Source organism: Thalassophryne amazonica, chromosome 2, assembly GCF_902500255.1.
Source record: "Thalassophryne amazonica chromosome 2, fThaAma1.1, whole genome shotgun sequence".
In the NCBI taxonomy this organism is placed as follows: Eukaryota; Metazoa; Chordata; class Actinopteri; order Batrachoidiformes; family Batrachoididae; genus Thalassophryne; species Thalassophryne amazonica.
The window spans coordinates 152,839,408-152,860,634 of record NC_047104.1 but is presented as its reverse complement, the minus strand read 5'-3'; the positions used below and the strand labels follow the sequence as shown (position 1 = coordinate 152,860,634).

The 21,227-nt window shown below is 40.9% G+C and overlaps 1 protein-coding gene across 1 annotated transcript; it reads left to right on the top strand.

Annotated features, from left to right (window-relative positions):
- Nucleotides 1–440: 440 nt before the first annotated feature.
- LOC117500722 (cysteine and glycine-rich protein 3-like) lies at nt 441–20,035 on the top strand. Its single transcript, XM_034159491.1, is given in 7 exon segments — nt 441–557; nt 3,457–3,575; nt 15,487–15,655; nt 15,914–15,989; nt 15,991–16,044; nt 17,339–17,432; nt 19,433–20,035. Coding segments are annotated over 7 exon segments (678 nt in total). The 5' UTR covers nt 441–465; the 3' UTR covers nt 19,507–20,035.
- Nucleotides 20,036–21,227: the final 1,192 nt, after the last annotated feature.

Below are 21,227 nucleotides of genomic sequence, written 5' to 3'. Positions count from 1 at the left end.
AATGACAAAGTTTCTATTCTATTGTATTCTATTCAGTAGAATATACTCTGGGTATAAGACAGGCTAGCCCACTTTAACCCCAGGTCTGGGCAGGCGGTATAGTACATGTTGGGCTGGTCCACCGAAATTTGGAGAAATCTACTGTTGCCCATTAAGTTGGTGGATAATGTGGACTTTTTATTGTTGTATTTTGGTGTCTAACAAAAGGGATCTCAAACTGAAATTTGTCAAGGTCAGGTCGTGTCCTCTAAGGGGGAGCACTTAACTGTCATGTTAATGATCTTGTTTCAATTCCTTTAGAAAAGACAGCTGTTAATATTTCTCACCGTGATCCCGTGTAACTGTCTCGGTGCAGCTGTCAGAGTTTGTGGCAAACAATTGCAGACCTCGGTCAGAGGCCTCAGCTCTGTCAGACGTTATTTTAAGCTTCTGGTTTCACTGCAGCGTCACCGGTGGACTCTGGTGATGGTGGGACAGACGTATTTAAAGCCATCAGAGGTGCCGTGTGGAGACGAGGCTTCGGTGATACCGCGGAATACAGACACACGGGGTTCAAGGTAATGTGTTTGATTTATGATTTTTTTTTATAGGCAGCATTGCGCTTTTGTTTTTCTTAATTTTGACAGGTGCATAAGCTTTAAGTTGGAACAAAATTTTACAAAAGTTACAACAGCAAGCAAGCAAACTTTAATAAAGGACCATTTCAGAAGTTGCAAAGCAAGATGTTGCAGAAAAACGGTGTTGTGTTTTTTTTAAAGCTCAAATAAAATCATGAATTATTGGAACTTAATTGCTGCAGCTATAATGATGATGATCATTTATTTTTAACACCATTTTTTTTTAAAGTGACTCTCTATTATCTTTAATCTGTCAGTGTTTAAAAGGAGAACAGATTTTCAGACGTCTTGATCTGTGCAACAACTTGTCCAAAACGCAAACTTGTTCAATTTACATGGAATCAATCAGAAAAAAACAGCAAACAAAAGTGCTGCAACAAAAGTGACTAAACATGTAGTTTGACGAAATTCTTAAATTCTAAATTGATTTGTTCAAGAATCAATAAGGTAATTGTTTTAAAACTAAAGAAATACACAGTGAGGTGAAATCAAGTACCCAGTTATAGTTATTGAATGTAATTTGATTATTCCTGGAAAAAAAAAACCTGAGATACTGTATGTGGGTGATTCTTTAACTATGGGCACTATTGGCCTTGTAAATGTAATTTCCACCACACCATTGCCTTACAATATAAAGCGCCTTGGGGCAACTGTTTGTTGTGATTTGGCACTATATACATGTGCTCTGATGTCACTGTTTATCTCCATAGAAACTACCCAAACAATCTTTCATACAAACTGTTTAAAGGGACATTACAGTGTTGTGGTGGAAATTACGGCAATAGTGTGGGACAACTACATTTTGTTTAAAAAAATCACAACAGTTGTATGACATTGAATACCCCAATTATGTTTTGATTATTTTACTGATATTTTATTCAGAGATATTTAAAAACATTAGAAAAAACGTTTCTTTACCATTCATTTTTATCATTGAAGATCAAAAGTCTGGGTGTGGGACAAGCACAAAACGGCAATATTTGCATATAATGATGCTGAAAAAAGGTGAAAAAGTCATCATAGACTACAAGAACAAATTTCTTAACACACTTTCATTGTAAAGATAACTATAAAAGTGTGAAATTTCCCCTTTTTTCTGTTTTTCATACAATATGATCAAAGGACATAGTAAGTGCCCGTAGTCTAAGAATCACCCATGTTTTATGCTCTAAGTGACAACAAATCTCCACATTATTTAACCCTATAATGTCATATGTATCAAAGAAATAGGGTTAAATGAAACAAACATAAAACACAATGGACTGATCAAGGCCTCACCTGTTGTAAAACAGCACAATTAAATCATCACTTTAGCAGCCTTAATGTTGTCAAATGGATTCCACATTACCACGTATCTCCTGTTCAAGTTAAAACAACCAAGAAATGCACAATTTTGAAACTATGTTTATTAAACTTAAAATATGTTGTAGAGATTTTTTTTCCACTTTAACATGGAAGAATTTCTTTTCACTTAAAGAAAATAAAATTCCGTAAAGAAAAAGGTCTTCAAAGCCTTTGTGAGGTCACAAAAAGTACAAATTGGAGCTTGGAGTGGAACTTGTGCGCTGGTGGTAATAATAACTGTCAGTTTATCTTGCATGCTGAAAGCATTAAGAGTGACGTGTGAAGATCAGTAGGATCTCAGAGTACGTCATCCTGCTCCTGTGGAGGGACACTGCAGCAGTTTTTGTTGGCGTTCGAAGCAAATAAACGCTTGTATCCCAAATTTTACAAGAGTCGCATTCTCAACAGTTGGCGTTTATCTGCATTTTCCTTTTAAAATGTTTTTCAGGTTTCATGTGAAACATCCTCACACTCTCTGAGTTTTACGTCTGTGTGCAGAATCTGTCTGTTGTTTGAGTTTCACTTCAACAACAGGTTCTTTTTGTAACGTGTTGCTAAGTTACAGCTTGTTTTAATGAAGAGAACGTATTTATCTCGGGGGAAATCCACTGTGAAAATGGTCTCTTCCTTCTAATGCAGTCATGCTAGATGAACTGCAGGAGGAAGTGCATGTGTGCATGCGTGAAGTTTTGCGATGACCTTTGACCTGACCCACTTGCGCCCAGGGCGTGCCCGCTAACATCCCTAACATGTTTTGGAAATCACTTCAGAGATGTCATCTGGTTTCAAAAACAGCATTTTTAGATTTAGAAATGTTTGTTTCTTGCTATTTTTACAAAATATAAGAGAAACGTATTAGATTTATACAGAAATAAGCCATTTTGGGGCATTTTCTGCCATCTTGGTTTATTTTGTTCGCGTGACATCACGCTGCCTTTCTGTACTCTGATTGGCAGTCGCTGTTTCCTTCCCAGCATCCTCATACAGATCAGGGGAAGCCCCCACGTGATCTATGATGTCACTACCAAATGTAGGTCATGGCGTCCGATCGCTTGAATTTCTACCCTTCAGGGGTTGAAATTCTACATTGTTTCCAGACAACGCAAATTTTGATCATATTGGCAAAATTATATTATGAATCCCTTATTTAAATGCTAAGAAATAATGTTATAGTGGTGACAAAGAAAATTGGTTTATGTCTTAAATCTTAATCTGCTGAAAAAACTTTTATTTCATAATCACTTGATTAACACAACACATTAGGTAAATATTCTGTAAACTGTTAATCATAAATGTTATTTATTTATTTAGCTTCACATGCATGCTGATTATTTTCTTGTCTTTATTTCTTTTTTTTTTTGCATTTTTTTCATTTAAGACAATATTACTCTTATGTAGCAAATGGATTATGGTCAGTGTGTTTTAAATTGTTTTGAAATTACAGACAGAATAAACAGTATGTGTATGAGATTTTTTATTTTATATTGATTTTTAGTCTAAGGATGCCAAACTGGGGCGGTGGTACCAAATGCGCGGCGTGTGAGAAGACGGTTTACCATGCAGAGGAGGTGCAGTGCAACAGCAAGAGCTTCCACAAAACCTGCTTCATCTGCAGTGAGACACACACACACACACACACACACACACACACACACACACACACACACACACACACACACACACACACACACACACACACACACACACACACACACACACACACACACACACACACAGTTTCATTCAGATGTTCCAGTGTGGAATTCTAAATTAATCCATATTAAAACTAATTAGCTGTATGGTAATCCTGGATAAATAAACCAATAAATCTCATCTCAAATCAGCTTTTTATCCCCCGCTGGCCAAAAGCCTGAAGGGGGATTATGTCGTGGCAATTTCCATCTGTCCGTCCGTCCATCCCAAAAAGGGTAAAAGCGTTCTGAAATCAACTCATGAAACTTTGTAGAACTCCTTGTTATAGGTTGGTAATACGCATGTTATCATGGGTGATTCTTTAACTACGGGCACTATTGGCCTTGTAAATGTAATTTCCACCACACCATTGCCTTACAATATAAAGCGCCTTGGGGCAACTGTTTGTTGTGATTTGGCGCTATATACATGTGCTCTGATGTCACTGTTTATCTCCATAGAAACTACCCAAACAATCTTTCATACAAACTGTTTAAAGGGACATTACAGTGTTGTGGTGGAAATTATGGCAATGGTGTGGGACAACTACATTTTGTATAAAAAAATCACAACAGTTGTATGACATTGAATACCCCAATTATGTTTTGATTATTTTACTGATATTTTATTCAGAGATATTTTAAAATATTAGAAAAAATGTTTCTTTACCATTTATTTTTATCATTGAAGATCAAAAGTCTGGGTGTGGGACAAGCACAAAATGGCAATATTTGCATATAATGATGCTGAAAAAAGGTGAAAAAGTCATCATAGACTACTAGAACAAATTTCTTAACACACTTTCATTGTAAAGATAACTATAAAAGTCTGAAATTTCCCCTTTTTTCTGTTTTTCATACAATATGATCAAAGGACATAAGTGCCCGTAGTCTAAGAATCACCCTCATATGGTTGGAGTTGGGCCCATTTTACCAGAGTTATGGTCCTTGATTAACAAATTTAGACTCCGTCAGTTTCATGAGTGGGTGTCCGCATTCTGAAATCAAGTCTGCTCAGACTTTTAGGAGGAATTTCGTGAAACTTGGTAGAACTCCTTGTTATATATTGGTAATATGCATGTTATCATATCGCTGGAGTTGGGCCCATTTTACCAGAGTCCATTTACCATTTATGGAGATCTGCTTTAATTTGTAAAAGTACCTCTTTAAGACCAGGTTCAACATTTATGATGATGATGATGATTATTGTAATTATTATTATTTCAAGCCATTTCATAGATTTGTTGGTCAAAATAAACTAAACTAGCATTTGTCAGTCCATTCTTGCATAACAGGGGCATGGCCATGGGGTGGCAATGGCTGCACCTGGAATCTGACTGGCCACCCTGCCTGGCCACCCCCACCAGAGCTGTCAATCAGTTTGTTTAACCACCATTTTAAAACCCAATCCGTCCTCTGCGAAGCCACTTCCACTTCTACAAAAGACTGACTGTTTGGATCATAAAGAGAAAAAAAAGTCCTGAGAGGAGAAGGAGGACAGGCTCATTAAACTTTGAAGACTTTGGTGAAGTCCTGCATCAGACTGGCATCCTGTCCAGGGTGAACCCGGCCTCACGCCCTGTGACCCTTAATGTAAGCGGTTGAAGATGAGTGAGTGGGACTTCATCGAGCGCTTTGCCCAACAGCACAAAAACAGCCGTATACAACCGGCATAATCCTCAAAGTCTGTAAATAATGTACCGTCTTGTAACTCTACGAGGTCTATTAGACAATAAACCGACCCTTTTATTTTTTTTTTAACTATATGGATTTGAATGACGTGCGATTACACCAATCATGCTTGAACCCTCGTGTGCATGCGTGAGTTTTTTCACGCGTGTCGGTGACGTCATTTCCCTGTAGGCAGGCCTTGAGTGAGATGTGGTCCCGCCCTCTCGGCTGAATTCCTTTGTTTCACACGCTGCTCCAGACGGCGCGCGTTGCTTTATCAAAATTTTTTCTGGACCTGTGAGGAATATCCGAGTGGATACTATTCGAGAAATTAAGCTGGTTTTCGGTGAAAGGTTTAACGGCTGATGAGAGATTATGGGGTGTTTCTGTCGGTGTAAGGACTTCCCACAGAGCAGGACGTCGTGCAGCGCTTCCAGGCGCCGTCGGCCTGTTTCGAGCTGAAAACATCCTAATTTAAGGCTTAATTCACCCAGGACGTCGTGAGAGAACAGAGAAGATTCAGAAGAGGCCGGCATGAGGACTTTATGCGGACATTCCACTGTTTAAGGACATTTTGTAATGAAAGACATGCGCGCAAATTCGCCGAGTCGTTTCCGTGATGACTCGGCAAATCTGTGTGCGCCGCGACAGGAAAAACACCTCCGTGTTGAAAACCATTTGTAAAATTCAGGCGGCTTTTGATGGCTTTCAACAAGTGAGTAACTGAGAAATTGTTTAACAGCTTGGGCATGTTCCAACTTGCCCGTTAAGGTTTCCAACGGAGGTGTTTGTCCTGTCGCGACCCCCTGCGGTCGGGTCCGGCCCGACATGCGACTCTGCCCGCACGTTCTTTCATTACAAAATGTCCGCTAACAATGGAATGTCTGAATAAACTCCTCATGCCGACTTCTGAAAGTTCTCTGTTCTCTGACGACTTACTGGGTCAACAGAGCCTGAAATGTGGAAGTTTTCAACTTGAAACAGCGAGACGCTGCCGCCTCGAAGCGCAGATCGCCGTCAGGCGCCGTGGGCCGTCCTTACGGCGACACTATCAGACCAAAATCTCTCATCAGCCATTAAAATTTTTACCGAAAACCAGCTGAATTTATCGAATGGCGTCCACTCAGTTGTGCCTTACAGTTTTTGAAAAAATTTTAACAAACAAAGCAGCAGTCTCTGAGCCATTCCTAAACAATGAAAAAAACGACGAGAGAGTGGGCGACTCCTCACTCAAAGACTGCCCACAGGCAAATGACTTAACCGACAGGAGTCAAAAAAGTCTTGCATGCCCACGATGGTTCAAGCATGTCTGATGTAATCACACGTGATTCAAATCCATATGGTTTTTGAAAAAAATAATAAGGTCGGATACTTTTCTAATAGACCTTGTACTTTGTAATTTGTAATGTAATGTACTTGTAGTTGCCACCTTAAAGGCCCATCCATGCACAGACAGACTAGTTCTTTGATGGTGAGATTTATGCAAATGTCTATTTGTGTCACGGTACCTCGGATTTTGTTTGTACTACAGAGTTCTTACATGCTGCAGTATGCCGTGTCTTATTTTTGTAAATAAATAGTTCTGTTATCTATACCTTAGACTATCGTTCTTTACAAACTTAAGGCCGCAGGGCATTTTTTTTTTTATTGTAATTTCAGTGTGCCAGCCTTCAACAGTTTCTGCCCCAACCTGCTCCCCCCAAAGAAAAAAATTCTAGATACTCCCCTGTTGCTTAGTTCATCCTTCCTTCATTAATTATTTTCTCTTTTCCATTCACCCATAGATTCTTCCTTCCTTCCAACTGGCCTTTATCTTTTCTTCCTTAGTCTGTTCTTAATGCATCCTACTGCCCTAACAGCCATCCTTAAAGTCTTTCTAACTGCCCTTTGTTGGTCTTCCTTAGTCGGATCACCCTAACATCCATTAACATTTGTTTATTCACACCTTCTTGCAGTGAGGCAGCAGAGCTGACCTCTCAGCCACTTTGCTGCCCATCCTCAGTTCAGTTGCCCAAAAAACCCTCCATGCTACCATTGACCAAGGTCCTTAATCCCCAAATTGCTCCCAGTGTGCAGTCAAGTGATTTGCATGCCAGAAGGCTGACATCAGTGTGTGTGTGTGTAGTGATTCATCACCGTTGAGTGGTTTGAGTGTCTCCATGGGATGGAAAACAGCTACAGAAATACCATCCACTGACTTAAGGCCTGTTCTCGTGGATCACGGAAGTTCATGGAATGAAACTTGGTCTAATTTGTGGGAATCATATTGTGATGATCCAGGATCAGCCGGTCATTGCACCGTGATTTCGCTAACTGTGGCAGGATTGTCAAGATGTTAAAAAATGTCTTTTTCCCATTGTGAACTTTGACATATTGTCGTAATCCCTTGCATTTGCGTGCACCCGTAACGTTGGCCTACGTGCTGTGACATCATCAGGAGCTTTATAACTATGGCTTTAAGTGCCATAGTTACAGTAAAGTTAAACTACCGGAGTGTCATAGTTGTTCTTGTATGTCACAAGTCCAGTGAATTATGTCATCAATCCAGACATGGGAAACCTAGATCTTGGTGGTTTGTTAGACTACGGGCACTTACGTCCTTTGATCATATTGTATGAAAAACAGAAAAAAGGGGAAATTTCACACTTTTATAGTTATCTTTACAATGAAAGTGTGTTAAGAAATTTGTTCTAGTAGTCTATGATGACTTTTTCACCTTTTTGCAGCATCATTATATGCAAATATTGCCGTTTTATGCTTGTCCCACACCCAGACTTTTGATCTTCAATGATAAAAATGAATGGTAAAAAAATGTTTTTTTCTAATATTTTAAAATATCTCTGAATAAAATATCAGTAAAATAATCAAAACATAATTGGGGTATTCAATGTCATACAACTGTTGTGATTTTTTTTTTTTTTAAACAAAATGTAGTTGTCCCACACTATTGCCGTAATTTCCACCACAACACTGTAATGTCCCTAAACAGTTTGTATGAAAGATTGTTTGGGTAGTTTCTATGGAGATAAACAGTGACATCAGAGCACATGTATATAGCGCCAAATCACAACAAACAGTTGCCCCAAGGCGCTTTATATTGTAAGGCAATGGTGTGGTGGAAATTACATTTACAAGGCCAATAGTGCCCACAGTTAAAGAATCACCCAGTTATAGACCATGAGCTTCCAGGAAGTGTATCCATGTGTTAGAGTCTTCCCTCCTTCCACCTAGCTTTGTCTGTCCTTCATTAGTCTGTTCTTAATTCCTCCTTTCTTTCCTCCATCGGTCTTTCAGATCGAGAGGCAGCTAGAAAGAGCTTGTGGAGTCACGAGGTTACTGGACAGAGGTGTTTGGTGATGTTGATGTCTTTGCAGGAAAACAAAGGTTCAGATCTTTAGGGTTCTGGTGCTGCCTGTCTTGCCATATGATTGTGAGACTTTGACACTAACCAGTGTCCTACGGTGGCAACTGGAGGTGTCGCCGAAGGATCCTTGGGTATCGCTGGAATGATTTTGCAAAACAAGCAGTTTCTAAGAGAGACATGGATGAGGAGGATCACTTACATTGTGAGGGTGCGTAAGCTACCACATCTTGGCCATGTGGTCCGTTTCTCTGTGTGTGATCTGGCACGCGGGTGCCTGAGTGCTGAGGACACCAGTAGTTGGAGAAGTCCACGGGGATGCCCACATTTCACCCAACTGCAGCACATAGATGGTTATTTTAGAGATGTGGAAATGAACCAGTTGTCTTCCACAGGGGTCCGTCTTAGGCCCCCTGTTTTTCTCCCTTTATATAGCACCCCTTGGGCACATATTGCGGCATTTTGGGATTACCTTTCACTGCTATGCTGATGATACTCAGTTATACATGCCGATAACTGCTGGTAATGCCATCCACATAAAATCCTTAGAAGATTGCCTTGCATCAGTGAGAAGCTGGATGTCTAGCAACTTCCTACTTTTAAACTCTGATGAGACTGAAATGATGGTTCTTGGTCCAGTGAGACATCGGCATCAATTTGACCAGTTAACGCTTAGCCAAGGCTTGTGTGTAATACAGCACACTGACAAAGTGAGAAACCTTGGGGTAATTTTTGATCCTACATTGTCCTTTGACCTCCACATTAGAGATATTACAAGGACTGCTTTCTTCCACCTGCAAGATATTGGGAAGATTCCTCCCATCCTGTCTGATGCTGAGACCCTGATTCATGCGTTTGTCTCTTCTAGACTGGACTACTGCAATGTTCTATTTTCTGGTTTACCGCAGTCCAGCATTAGGGGTCTCCAACTGGTTCAAAATGCTGCTGCCAGACTTTTGACAAAAAGCACAAAGTTTGACCACATTAGACCCATTTTGGTGTCTCTTCACTGGCTTCCCGCACCAGTGAGATCAGATTTTAAGGTTCCGCTACTAGCCTATAAAACTGTTCATGGACTGGCACCTCCCTACCTACCTCACCTAATTAAACCCTATGTACTGGCCTGGGCTTCGCATTCTTGGGGTGCAGGACTACTTAGTGTCCCTAGGGTGAATAAGAAGTCTGCGGGTCACAGAGCTTTCTATTATCGTGCCCCTGTTCTGTCGAATGATCTCCCTGCATCAATAAAACAGTCAGACTCTGTGGAGAATTTCAAGTCCAGACTCAGACGCACTTATTTTCCCTTTTGTATGGCTAGCGTACTGGCATAGTATGTTTCTATGCTTTTTATTCTTTTAATTCATTTTATCATTAAACGGAGTGGGCTGCGGCCTCAACTTTACCTAAATTCTAGGTCTTTTAGTGAAGCTTAGCACTAGTGGCCGTGATCACCTCAGGATTTCTTCTGTTTTCTTGTTGCTTAATTCTGACAAATTATACTGTATTTGTTGTCTTTCTGATGCCTGATTCTGTTTTTTTCTTTTCTCTCTGTTTGAGGTGCAGCTCCATCCAGAGATGGGTGTGGTGTCTGTTCCTGAAACCCTCCTGTCCTGTGCATTGGCAACATTTCCGGTATATGGGTGATTCTTTAACTACGGGCACTATTGGCCTTGTAAATGTAATTTCCACCACACCATTGCCTTACAATATAAAGCGCCTTGGGGCAACTGTTTGTTGTGATTTGGTGCTATATACATGTGCTCTGATGTCACTGTTTATCTCCATAGAAACTACCCAAACAATCTTTCATACAAACTGTTTAAAGGGACATTACAGTGTTGTGGTGGAAATTACGGCAATAGTGTGGGACAACTACATTTTGTTTAAAAAAAAAAAAAAATCACAACAGTTGTATGACATTGAATACCCCAATTATGTTTTGATTATTTTACTGATATTTTATTCAGAGATATTTTAAAACAGAAAAAACGTTTCTTTACCATTCATTTTTATCATTGAAGATCAAAAGTCTGGGTGTGGGACAAGCACAAAACGGTAATATTTGCATATAATGATGCTGAAAAAAGGTGAAAAAGTCATCATAGACTACAAGAACAAATTTCTTAACACACTTTCATTGTAAAGATAACTATAAAGGTGTGAAATTTCCCCTTTTTTCTGTTTTTCATACAATATGATCAAAGGACATAATAAGTGCCCGTAGTCTAAGAATTACCCATATTCGTTTTGTGAATTGTTTTGTAATTTGTGTCTGTAACATGGACCAAGCAGAGAGCCACCCCTTTGAGTCTGGTCTGCTTGAGGTTTCTTCCTCAAAGCATCAGAGGGAGTTTTTTCTTACCACTGTCACCTGTGTTCTTGCTCTGAGGGTTGGTAAGGTTAGACCTTACTTGTGTGAAGCACCTTGAGGCAACTTTGTTGTGATTTGGCGCCATATAAATGAAATGAATTGGAAATTGAAATTGTTTCCAGCAGTATAGAACAAAAAGGGAAACCGCCCTGACATATCAGAAGTCAGAAGAGGATGGTGATGAAGTGTTTTTCCTTTGTATGTGTCGATCTACTTTGAGCCATGACACTGCTGGTTTCACAGCTTCTCAGTGATAACACAAAAGCCACTCAGGTTGATTCTCTGAGTGTCGGGTTCGGTGGACTTTGGCTCTTTTCCTTCCCAGTTTGGCTGGACGTCCTGTCCTGAATTTCAGCTTTGGTCTCCTATGATCTGGAGCTGCATCAGTCAAATCCCATAATAAGTCCCAGATGTACAAACGTGTCGGCTTCCTGCTGGTTGGATCTGGGCCTGGAGGATTGTTCCACTGTGGAATGTGAAAGACCTCGGCGATAAGCTCCTCATCTGCTCCGAGTTTGTCTTTTCCCAAACGCTCACTTCATTCACTCACTCTCACTTGTTTCCTCAAATAGCAACACGGGACACATGGCTGGTGTGTCGCCACCGCTGACTGATAAATGCAGCGAGCCGAGAGCGTTATTTAAAACTAACGTCAATGCCGTCTGGACACACAGGAGCTGGTTCACCCGTCCTCATGTTCCGGTCGTTGTACCGTTATCTCGCCAACTATGGCAGGATTGTCAAGATGTTGAAAAACGTCTTTTTCCCCATTGTGAACTTTGATGGATTGTCGTAATCCCTTGCATTTACGTGCACCCGTAACATCGGTGTCATTGCTGTGACATCATCAGGAGCTTTTCTTTAAGTACCATAGTTACGTTAAAGTTAAACTACGGGAGTGTCGTAGTTGTTCTTGGACACATCACATGTTACAAGTCCAGTGAATTATGTCATCAATCCACACGTGGGAAACCTGGATCTTGGTGGTTTGTCATAGTTATAGACCGTGAGCTTCCAGGAAGTGTATCCATGCGTTAGAGTCCTCCCTCCTTCCACCCAGTTTTTTCTGTCCTTCATTTGTTCTTCGTTCTTAATTTCTCCTTTCTTTCCTCCCTCAGCCTTTGAGATTGAGAGTCAGCTAGAAAGAGCTTGTGGAGTCATGAGGTCACTGGACAGAGGTGTTTGGTGATGTCGATGTCTTTGCAGGAGAACAAAGGTTCAGATCTTTAGGGTTCTGGTGCTGCCTGTCTTGCCGTATGGTTGTGAGACTTGGACACTAACCAGTGTCCTACGGTGGCAACTGGAGGTGTCTCCAAAGGATCCTTGGGTACCGCTGGAATGATTTTGCAAAACAAGTGGTTTCTAAGAGAGATGAGGATGAGGAGGATCACTTACATTGTGAGGGTGCGTCAGCTACCACATCTTGGACATGTGGTCCGTTTCTCTGTGTGTGATCTGGCACGCAGGTGCCTGAGTGCTGAGGACCCCAGTAGCTGGAGAAGTCCACGGGGACGCCCACATTTCACCCGACTGCAGCAGATAGATGGTTATTTTAGAGATGTGGAAATGGACCGGTTGTCTGCCTGGGTGGTTGCCATGTAGGACCCAAGGTGGTTCCGTGGTGTTGTGGCAGCACCAGCACATGCTCCCAGACTTGACTTCATCCATCTGTCCTTCCTTCTTGCTTCTCTTCCTTCCAAGGCTAAAACCATCTGGACACACAGGAGCTGGTTCACCCGTCATGTTCAGGCATCACCGGCCTCACAGGCAGCGAAGCAAAGATCACTCAACAGAAGCGACAGGATGGTATCCTTTATTGACTGACGCTTCACCCAAGTAAGGTCTAACCTTACCAACCCCCAGAGCAAGAACACAGGCAACAGTGGCAAGAACAAAACTCCCTTCGATGATTTGAGGAAGAAACCTCAACAGACCAGACTCAGAGGTGTGACCCTCTGTTTAGGTTATGCTACCAATTACAGGGTTTGTACAAAGTTGAACAAAAAGAGAACATAAACACCACAAGGTGAATTTAATGAGGAGTCCATGCAAGCATCTGTTCCAGAGGCAGGGGTCATCCATCATTCCATTCAGTGGGCCTGTTCCTGTGGCAGAGTCCGTTCCATGTTCCACATGTTTCAGAAATGATGCAGTCGTTGAACCCAGCACGTGACATCGAGAGCATAAATCTCATCTTTATGTTCTGTATTATCCGCTCTTTAATTTTGTTTTTGTGTGCATTGTTGTAATTTACTTTTATTATTAGGGTTTATTTTGTATTGTACTGTAAAGCTCCTTATTTATTATTATTACTACAAGTGCAGCATTTTTCAGTATATAAGTCCCAGCACCTTCCAAACTAGTAAAAACCAAAAACAAACTACACCCAAATGCAACTTACTTTGGAAAATACAGAATGTGTTTTTCAGTTTGAGCCGCATCTCTTCCATTGTTGAGGGAATGTCAAGTTTAGAGAAGTGGGGATGAAACGGTTGTCTGCCCGGATGGTTACCATCCAGGATTCAGGGTAGTTCCATGGTGTTTTCTCAGACTTGACATACCACAGTGATCGAGTGCTGTTAAGACTAAACCATTTGTTGACCAGGAAGAAACGACAGACATCCTGCTGCTTACACGACAATGTATTTTTGTACCAATCACATGATCATGTCCAAACTTTGGCAGTGGATACAGGACATCATATTTTGGTTGTTCTTTCTCCGAGCAGTTCCACATTTTTGTTAGTCGGCTCAGATGACTTGTTTTGGAAAAGCTCTATTGATTACATTTATTTATTTATTACATTTTGGGGTCGGCAGTAAGATGAAATTGTTATCTGTCCAATATGAAGGCTTTTTCGTGTCTCTCTACGGACATGAGTAGGATGTAGTTAATGTATCATCCTGTAAACTCCACCAGGGAGACTCAGACTTCAAAGCTTTCCTTCAAATCCACCTCACTGGTGCAGCTGGTCCTTTTTTCAGGCATCAATGATATTTACAAAAGTCGGTGCGAACGCTCTCCTCCGCTGCTTGGTAGAACTGGAGGAGCATTTCTTTGACTGTCCAATATCACGCTTGACAACAGTAACGTGTGGGAGAAGAAAGAACCGCGACTTTTAAATAAGTTGACCCAAGAATTTGAGGTTTTCTTGTTACCGTCAGTCTTATAGCAACATTTGGTTGGTAGTTTTGACACTTAAGGGTGATTCTTAGACTATGGGCACTTATGTCTTTTGATCATATTGTATGAAAAACAGAAAAAAGGGGAAATTTCACACTTTTATAGTTACCTTTACAATGAAAGTGTGTTAAGAAATTTGTTCTAGTAGTCTATGATGACTTTTTCAGCATCATTATATGCAAATATTGCCGTTTTGTGCTTGTCCCACACCCAGACTTGATCTTCAATGATAAAAATGAATGGTAAAGAAACATTTTTTCTAATGTTTTAAAATATCTCTGAATAAAATATCAGTAAAATAATCAAAACATAATTGGGGTATTCAATGTCATACAACTGTTGTGATTTTTTTTTTTTAAAACAAAATGTACTTGTCCCACACTATTGCCGTAATTTCCACCACAACACTAATGTCCCTAAACAGTTTGTATGAAAGATTGTTTGGGTAGTTTCTATGGAGATAAACAGTGACATCAGAGCACATGTATATAGCGCCAAATCACAACAAACAGTTGCCCCAAGGCGCTTTATATTGTAAGGCAATGGTGTGGTGGAAATTACATTTACAAGGCCAATAGTGCCCGTAGTTAAAGAATCACCCAATGACTGTCCACACCAAACCTCAGCTGGTGGTATAGACGGGTAAATCTCATTGCTGAGTCCAGGTTCTGCGATGACGTAAAGGCCATTTAAATATATATTTATATTGTAAGGCAATGGTGTGATGGAAATTACATTTACAAGGCCAATAGTGCCCGTAGTTAAAGAATCACCCTTGAATTGTCCCAGTCCACCCAGCTCTAAATGGGTACCAACCTTGGCTGTGGAACTAACCTTCACTGGACTGGAAGTCAGACTCCCATCAGCTTCACCCTATGGACTGCGAGGACATGTGCTGGCACCAATGGACCTCAGGGCCTATATAGAAATACGGATATAGATGTGGAGAGTTTAGCCCGGATGTTGTTCATTTTCTTCTTGGCAAAATGGACATGTGCCAGAACATTAAAGCAAGTAAAGACCACGAAGACATGGCTGGTAAAGATCTAATGACTCTTTGGTTTCCAAAAAAAGTTGGAATTAACAGGGCTGCAACTAATGATGAAAACTGCGTAAAAAAAAAACAAAACAAAAAAAACAAGCTGAAGTCAGGGCCGCTGACCAACACAGATTTACTGTTATTTCAGTAAAATCCACTGATAATAAAAGCCATGAGGTCAGTCATCAACATGCATTTCTTCTTCACAGTGACCTGCAGAAAGGCTTTGGACAGCACAACAGTTGCAGCACACGAGTCTGAAATTTACTGCAAGTCCTGTTATGGAAAGAAGTACGGTCCAAAAGGTTATGGGTACGGACAAGGAGCAGGAGCTCTGAGCTCAGACCCTCCCAGACACGGTGACCTGCAGCCTCACGAGTAGGTGTTCACACCGCCAGTGCAAACACAAAGCATCAGGCTGGTGGACGACATTTATAGACTTGATATTGTCCATAAAATCTCTGCCCAATCTTGAGACACTGTGATGCTGTCTGAGATGGTTTTTCAGAAGAATATGGTGCTGGATCAAAGTTTTAAGATGTACCAAAGAGTCACAGGGGGAAAAAAAAAAAATCTACTAAGTTTGAAAACAGAACCAAACATGCAGTGACAAAGTCCCACACCTTCTCTTCACAGATCGAAACCACGTGCATCTTCTGCAAACACCAATTCCACTAAAACGTCACAAAAGTTCGGAGGTTCGGACCGCTGTCCCCCGCTGCTCCAAAGCCGTGTACGCAGCAGAGAAGGTGATGGGGGCCGGAAAGGTAAACACAACAAACTGCACATGGTTTTAGGTTTGGAGCTTCACTGGAACCTCATTAAATATCATGTCCACTCCTGATCTGAAGCGGGTTTTACTTCATCAGAAACCGTTCGCATAATCAGAAGTTTCCCATCTGTTCAGGAAAATTTTAGCCTCTCTGTACATATTCATTCATTCACTGCAATTTATTTGGGTGTGGGTCGAGTTCGTAGCAGATAAAGCAGCTCATCTCACACTTCTCCATCCTTAGCCAAGCCCTCTAACACTTCCCAGGTGATCCCAAGCCAGCTGGGAAATGTAATCTCTCCAGCCTGTCCTGAGACTTCCCCAGAGCCTCCTCCCAGTTGGACATGCCTGGAAGACTACCCTAGGGTGATGACCACAGGGCATCCTCATCAGATGCCAGAACCACCTCCGCTGGCTCCTTTGGATTAGAAGAAGCAGCAGCTCTACTCAGTGTTAGTCTCGGATAGTCGAGCTACACCACCTTGTTCCAGAAAGTGCCAAGAGGGTGCAGGTTTTCTTTACAGCTACTGAATCCAGCAGGTGATTTCACTGATTAATATCACTTTGAGCAGATGGAATCAGTTAATCAGTGAAATCACCTGGCGGAGTCATTGGCTGCAAAGAAAACCTGCACCCTCTTGGCCCTTTCTGGAACAAGTTGCCCACCCTTGTCCTAGAGCGTTACCCTAGAGGAATACAAATTATGTCACTTATATCAGCAACCTAATTCTACTGGTCATCACCCAAAGTTCATGACCACAGATGAGGATAGAAGCATAAATCAACTGGGAAATAGAGAGTCCATGGTAGTCTGGTAGAGTGTCCACAAAACATGAGACGTCACCCCAATCCATGCTCCAACTTACCCCCACTCGCGAACAAGACACCGAGATGTTGAAACACCTCAACCTGGGGCAATAACTTTCCCCTAACCCAGAGGGGACAAGCCACTCTTTTTTGACAGAGGATCATGGTCTCAGGTTTGGAAGTGCTGATTTTGAGTTTCCCCTTCTTCTGAATACTCAACAAGCACAAGGGCACCTCCTCCACCTTTACTTACATCAGCACCTGCAAAGATTCCGTGCCTAGTGACAAATAAAACCAACTTGTGGCGACTTTTCCCAACTACTACAAATGAAACAAACTAAGAACATTTTATCAGGGAATTAAGACCCAAAATGTTTTGTGTTGGGTACTTTAAACTGAGAACTGTGTCCCTGAAAATTATGTGATAGTGATTAAATATATGTATGTAATTGTTTTAATTTCACTTTTTGTGCATTTTCCAGCCTTGGCACAAGACCTGCTTCCGCTGTGCCTTGTGTGGTAAAAGCCTGGAGTCGACTACGGTGACGGACAAAGACGGAGAACTGTACTGTAAAGGTACAAACACCATCTCTGAACTGGGAAACACTTCTCCGTTTTCTTCAAGAACAAATTCATGTTTTAGTAACCAAGAAAGAGCACCACAGATGAAATGATTCAGAAAGAGATGGACTGTGTTTGTCAATTTAGAGGAAAGTAATGACAGGTGTCCAGAGAGTTATTGTGTTATTGTATGAGGGGTCTGGAGGAGCAGAGAAGTCGCTTTGTTCTTATTGTTGCCATTTTGAGCAGACAGGTGGACTTTTGTAACCAACCTGTTCACTGGCTTTTATTCCTTTCTACACAAATTTTTCAGAGGAAATTTCTTCTCAACCAAAGCAATTGTCAAAGGTGAACTAAGCACTCAGTCAGAACCACGACTGCCAATCATTTTTTTAAATCTATCTTAGATTGTAAAACATGATCTCGAAGTTGAACTTGTCCTTTAAACCGGTTTGGTAAGTGTACCATCAATGAAGATAAGGTTATCTTGTTTAGGACAAAATTTCCAAGTACAAAACACTGGTTGAACTTTGACCCTCACCCAAATAGTTAACCTTTCCCTGAGCTTGCAATGGAAGTTCTGGAAGCCACCTACAAGTGTGCACAGTTTGATGTAAATTAGGTTGAAAATCAAATTCTTCACAACAAAGAACTTGTATTGACCTTTGCCAAGTTGAATCCTGGTCCATGTTTGGTACAAGTTTGGTTGTAACCTGTCAAAGGAGGAATAAGCCAATGAACAGACAAACATGACCTTGGCCTCACTGACTGATCTCTGGAAAATGACCTCACCTAGGCACTTCCATAACCCCCTCTACGGATTATGTGCCAAGTTTGTTGGATATCAATGTAATACACAGAAAACAAAGTTTGACCCCAAAGGATGCAGTTTGGCAAATTTAACTTCACCATGGCAATTCTGGAATCCAGCTCTATGCCAATTTTGGTGAAAAATAGAAAGAAAAAAAAAAATTTGTCTAGAAATGACCTTGACCACTGCCAAAATAAGCCCTTTTTAAGGGTTGTTCTAGGGGGTGGGGGGGGGGGGGGACCTTCAGCAACACACAATGTTTGGTGAAAATCAGCCAAATGACCAGGATGATTTCATTCAATAAACAAGCCCAAAATCTTGACCCGGGTGACTGAGCTTTGGCCAATGTCACCTCGCCTGGATAAATCCAGAACCCACAGTCACAGTCTGGTGCAAACAGAAGTGGGTGGAAGGAATCTAGAGTTTGAACTGTGACCTTCATTCCTTCATTTTTGTCAAAACATCCACATACCAAGTACATGACAAACAGTCAAATTACAGATGAACAACAAACGCATTATTCTGCTTAACCTACACATTTAATTAAAATTTGATTGTCCATTTTTAAATATCCTGCTGTTTAACTAACTGTTTGGCAAACAGCAACAAAAAATAAGCTTCTTGTTGGAGGTAATTAAGCAGCTATGCACTGGACCACTGTGCCAAATTTAAATACGATCTGTTCAGGGGGCAGCCGAGGTGAACTCTGAAAACCAGACTTACAATACAAATATTCAAACCCACAATGTTCTACTGTTATTACTGGAAAAAGATGAGAAATTGTACACATTCGGTATCATCATGACACGTTTGTAGGTGGTCATGATGACATATAGAACCAAACTGTTCCTCCTGTGAATGTTAACTTTTTGTGACCTGCAAAGATGAACAAGCTGCTGGATAAACTGATACACACATGCTGTGGCTGAGGTCAGGATGAACTGATGTGGAGAAGAAAGGTCAGAGATCAAAAGGTCATCTTTAATGCTGAAATTATTTACTTTACAGGATTTAAGGACGCTTGAGCAATTATAAAGTCATTTTGTAGTTGGTCACATTCAACAAAATATGTTTGTGTTGTAATCTTGTGCATTCAGCAGCTGTTCGGTGACATTACGAAATCTTACCCAGTAATTTACAGATAACTTATGTGTTCTTGTCAACTGCTTTTAAAAATGTCTTTTTTTTTTTTTTTTTTTTGCAGTTTGTTATGCCAAAAACTTCGGCCCTAAAGGATTTGGACTGGGGAATGCCGCCATGTTGGACAACCAGGAGTGACGTTGCGCCGTGCTGGTTTCCATGTGTCCTCAACCTTCACTGTGGACGCTGGTTTTTAAAATGAGTGGTTGTAACATCTGACACTGTCATCCTAAACATGTAACAGAAGGAAAATGGGAAACGAACTAAGAATTTAGTTTGGCAGCAGATCAACTGTAATAGTTCAATCGGAAACCATCTTTTCATAAAATTAATTTTTTCAAATACTGAAATATACAAGAGTTTCTTGTCAGGTTTTATGGCACATATTTCAGATTTTTTTTAATAGTGTACATTTGTCAAACATATTCCTTTTGCTGCCTCCTATTGTCAGATGACACTTAACACAACCCCAGTTTAGTTATTTTATTTGCATTCATTAATAATTTAGCGCAGTCTTTTGAATAAGTGATTAACAAATAATTGGTTAGTAATTCCATTGTAATTACTCTGTAGCTGTTGTCCAGTTCGGGGTGTGATGGATTGTTTTGTCAAACTAAAATGAGTCATTGTCTCACAGTGTCAAAATAATAAACAGTGCCATACCGGTGTCCATGTCCACTGCTTGCTCTGCCAGGATGTCTTTAACGTCAAGCTCTCATGGAGGTAGAGGTTCTTATGTAACGTGGGTAGCCAGCAAAAGCCCAAAGCTCGTTTCCAGAAGGGCCCACGGCATGCGTCTCTCACTCATCCCCAGCACTCCTGTTGAAAGTGCCAGTTGGGAGCGTGGCTGCAATCGAGAATCGAACCCGGATCAACTGGCATCTCAGTCCAGCGTGCAAAACCGTTACACACACCACCGCCTCATCTTACCGAATTCCAGCATCAGTCTATAGTCAGAGTTTATTTCAAATCCTTTGAAACCTCGTGTTTTGGACACTGTGTGCATGTGAAAAGGAACTCATCACATGGTGTGATGTCACCTGGTGAACAACAGTGGCACCTACTGGACAGTTTGGGAATGTGCATCCATACCAAATTCTGAGTTTCATATTTAAGGATTACAGCTCTACAAGTAGCTGAACAAACGAACACACACTGCTTATAGGCAACTGTAACGCAGATCTATTTGTTAATGTGAATTTCACCGTGGCTCACCACTGGAGCTCCGCCCTCTATTTCAAAGTAAGAGCTCAATTCACAGTGACGGTATAACGCCGTTCTCCCACACTGGTATGAGTGTCTGTGTGAAATTAGTCGCCGAGTCACTCTCAGTGGTGGGCACAGTCCCGATAACCGATAATTATCAAAGATAATGCTTTCATTATTGGATTATCTTTTTAGATAACTTTAAAAACCATTATCGGACTAATTTTCTTGCGATAAATTTTTTTGTCCGATACCTTTTAGACCGATAATGTGGTAAATAAAGCTGGACAGCTACAAATATTTATAAAACTTAAAATCAGTCGAGTACCTACCTGTTAAATGTTTTGTAGCTGATGTGTAGTTCTACCCTCTGCAAAATAGAGAAGAGCTGCTTTAAGGAGAAACCACTCTGTCCTCTGCAAGCAAAGGAGAACTGGTCCGGGGGGGGGGGGGGGGGGGGGGCATACTGATACGTGGACAGTATCACCCAAGTCATCCAGAGGCATACATTTTTAACTTATGGTCCAACTTTTAACCAAACTAATGTCGGACAAGTTATTTAAATTAATGTCATGTCTGAAGTTTTATCAAGTGAAAATATCAGATATATGTTTTAGTTTTAAAGTAATGCGCTCATTTTTAAGGTTTTAGTG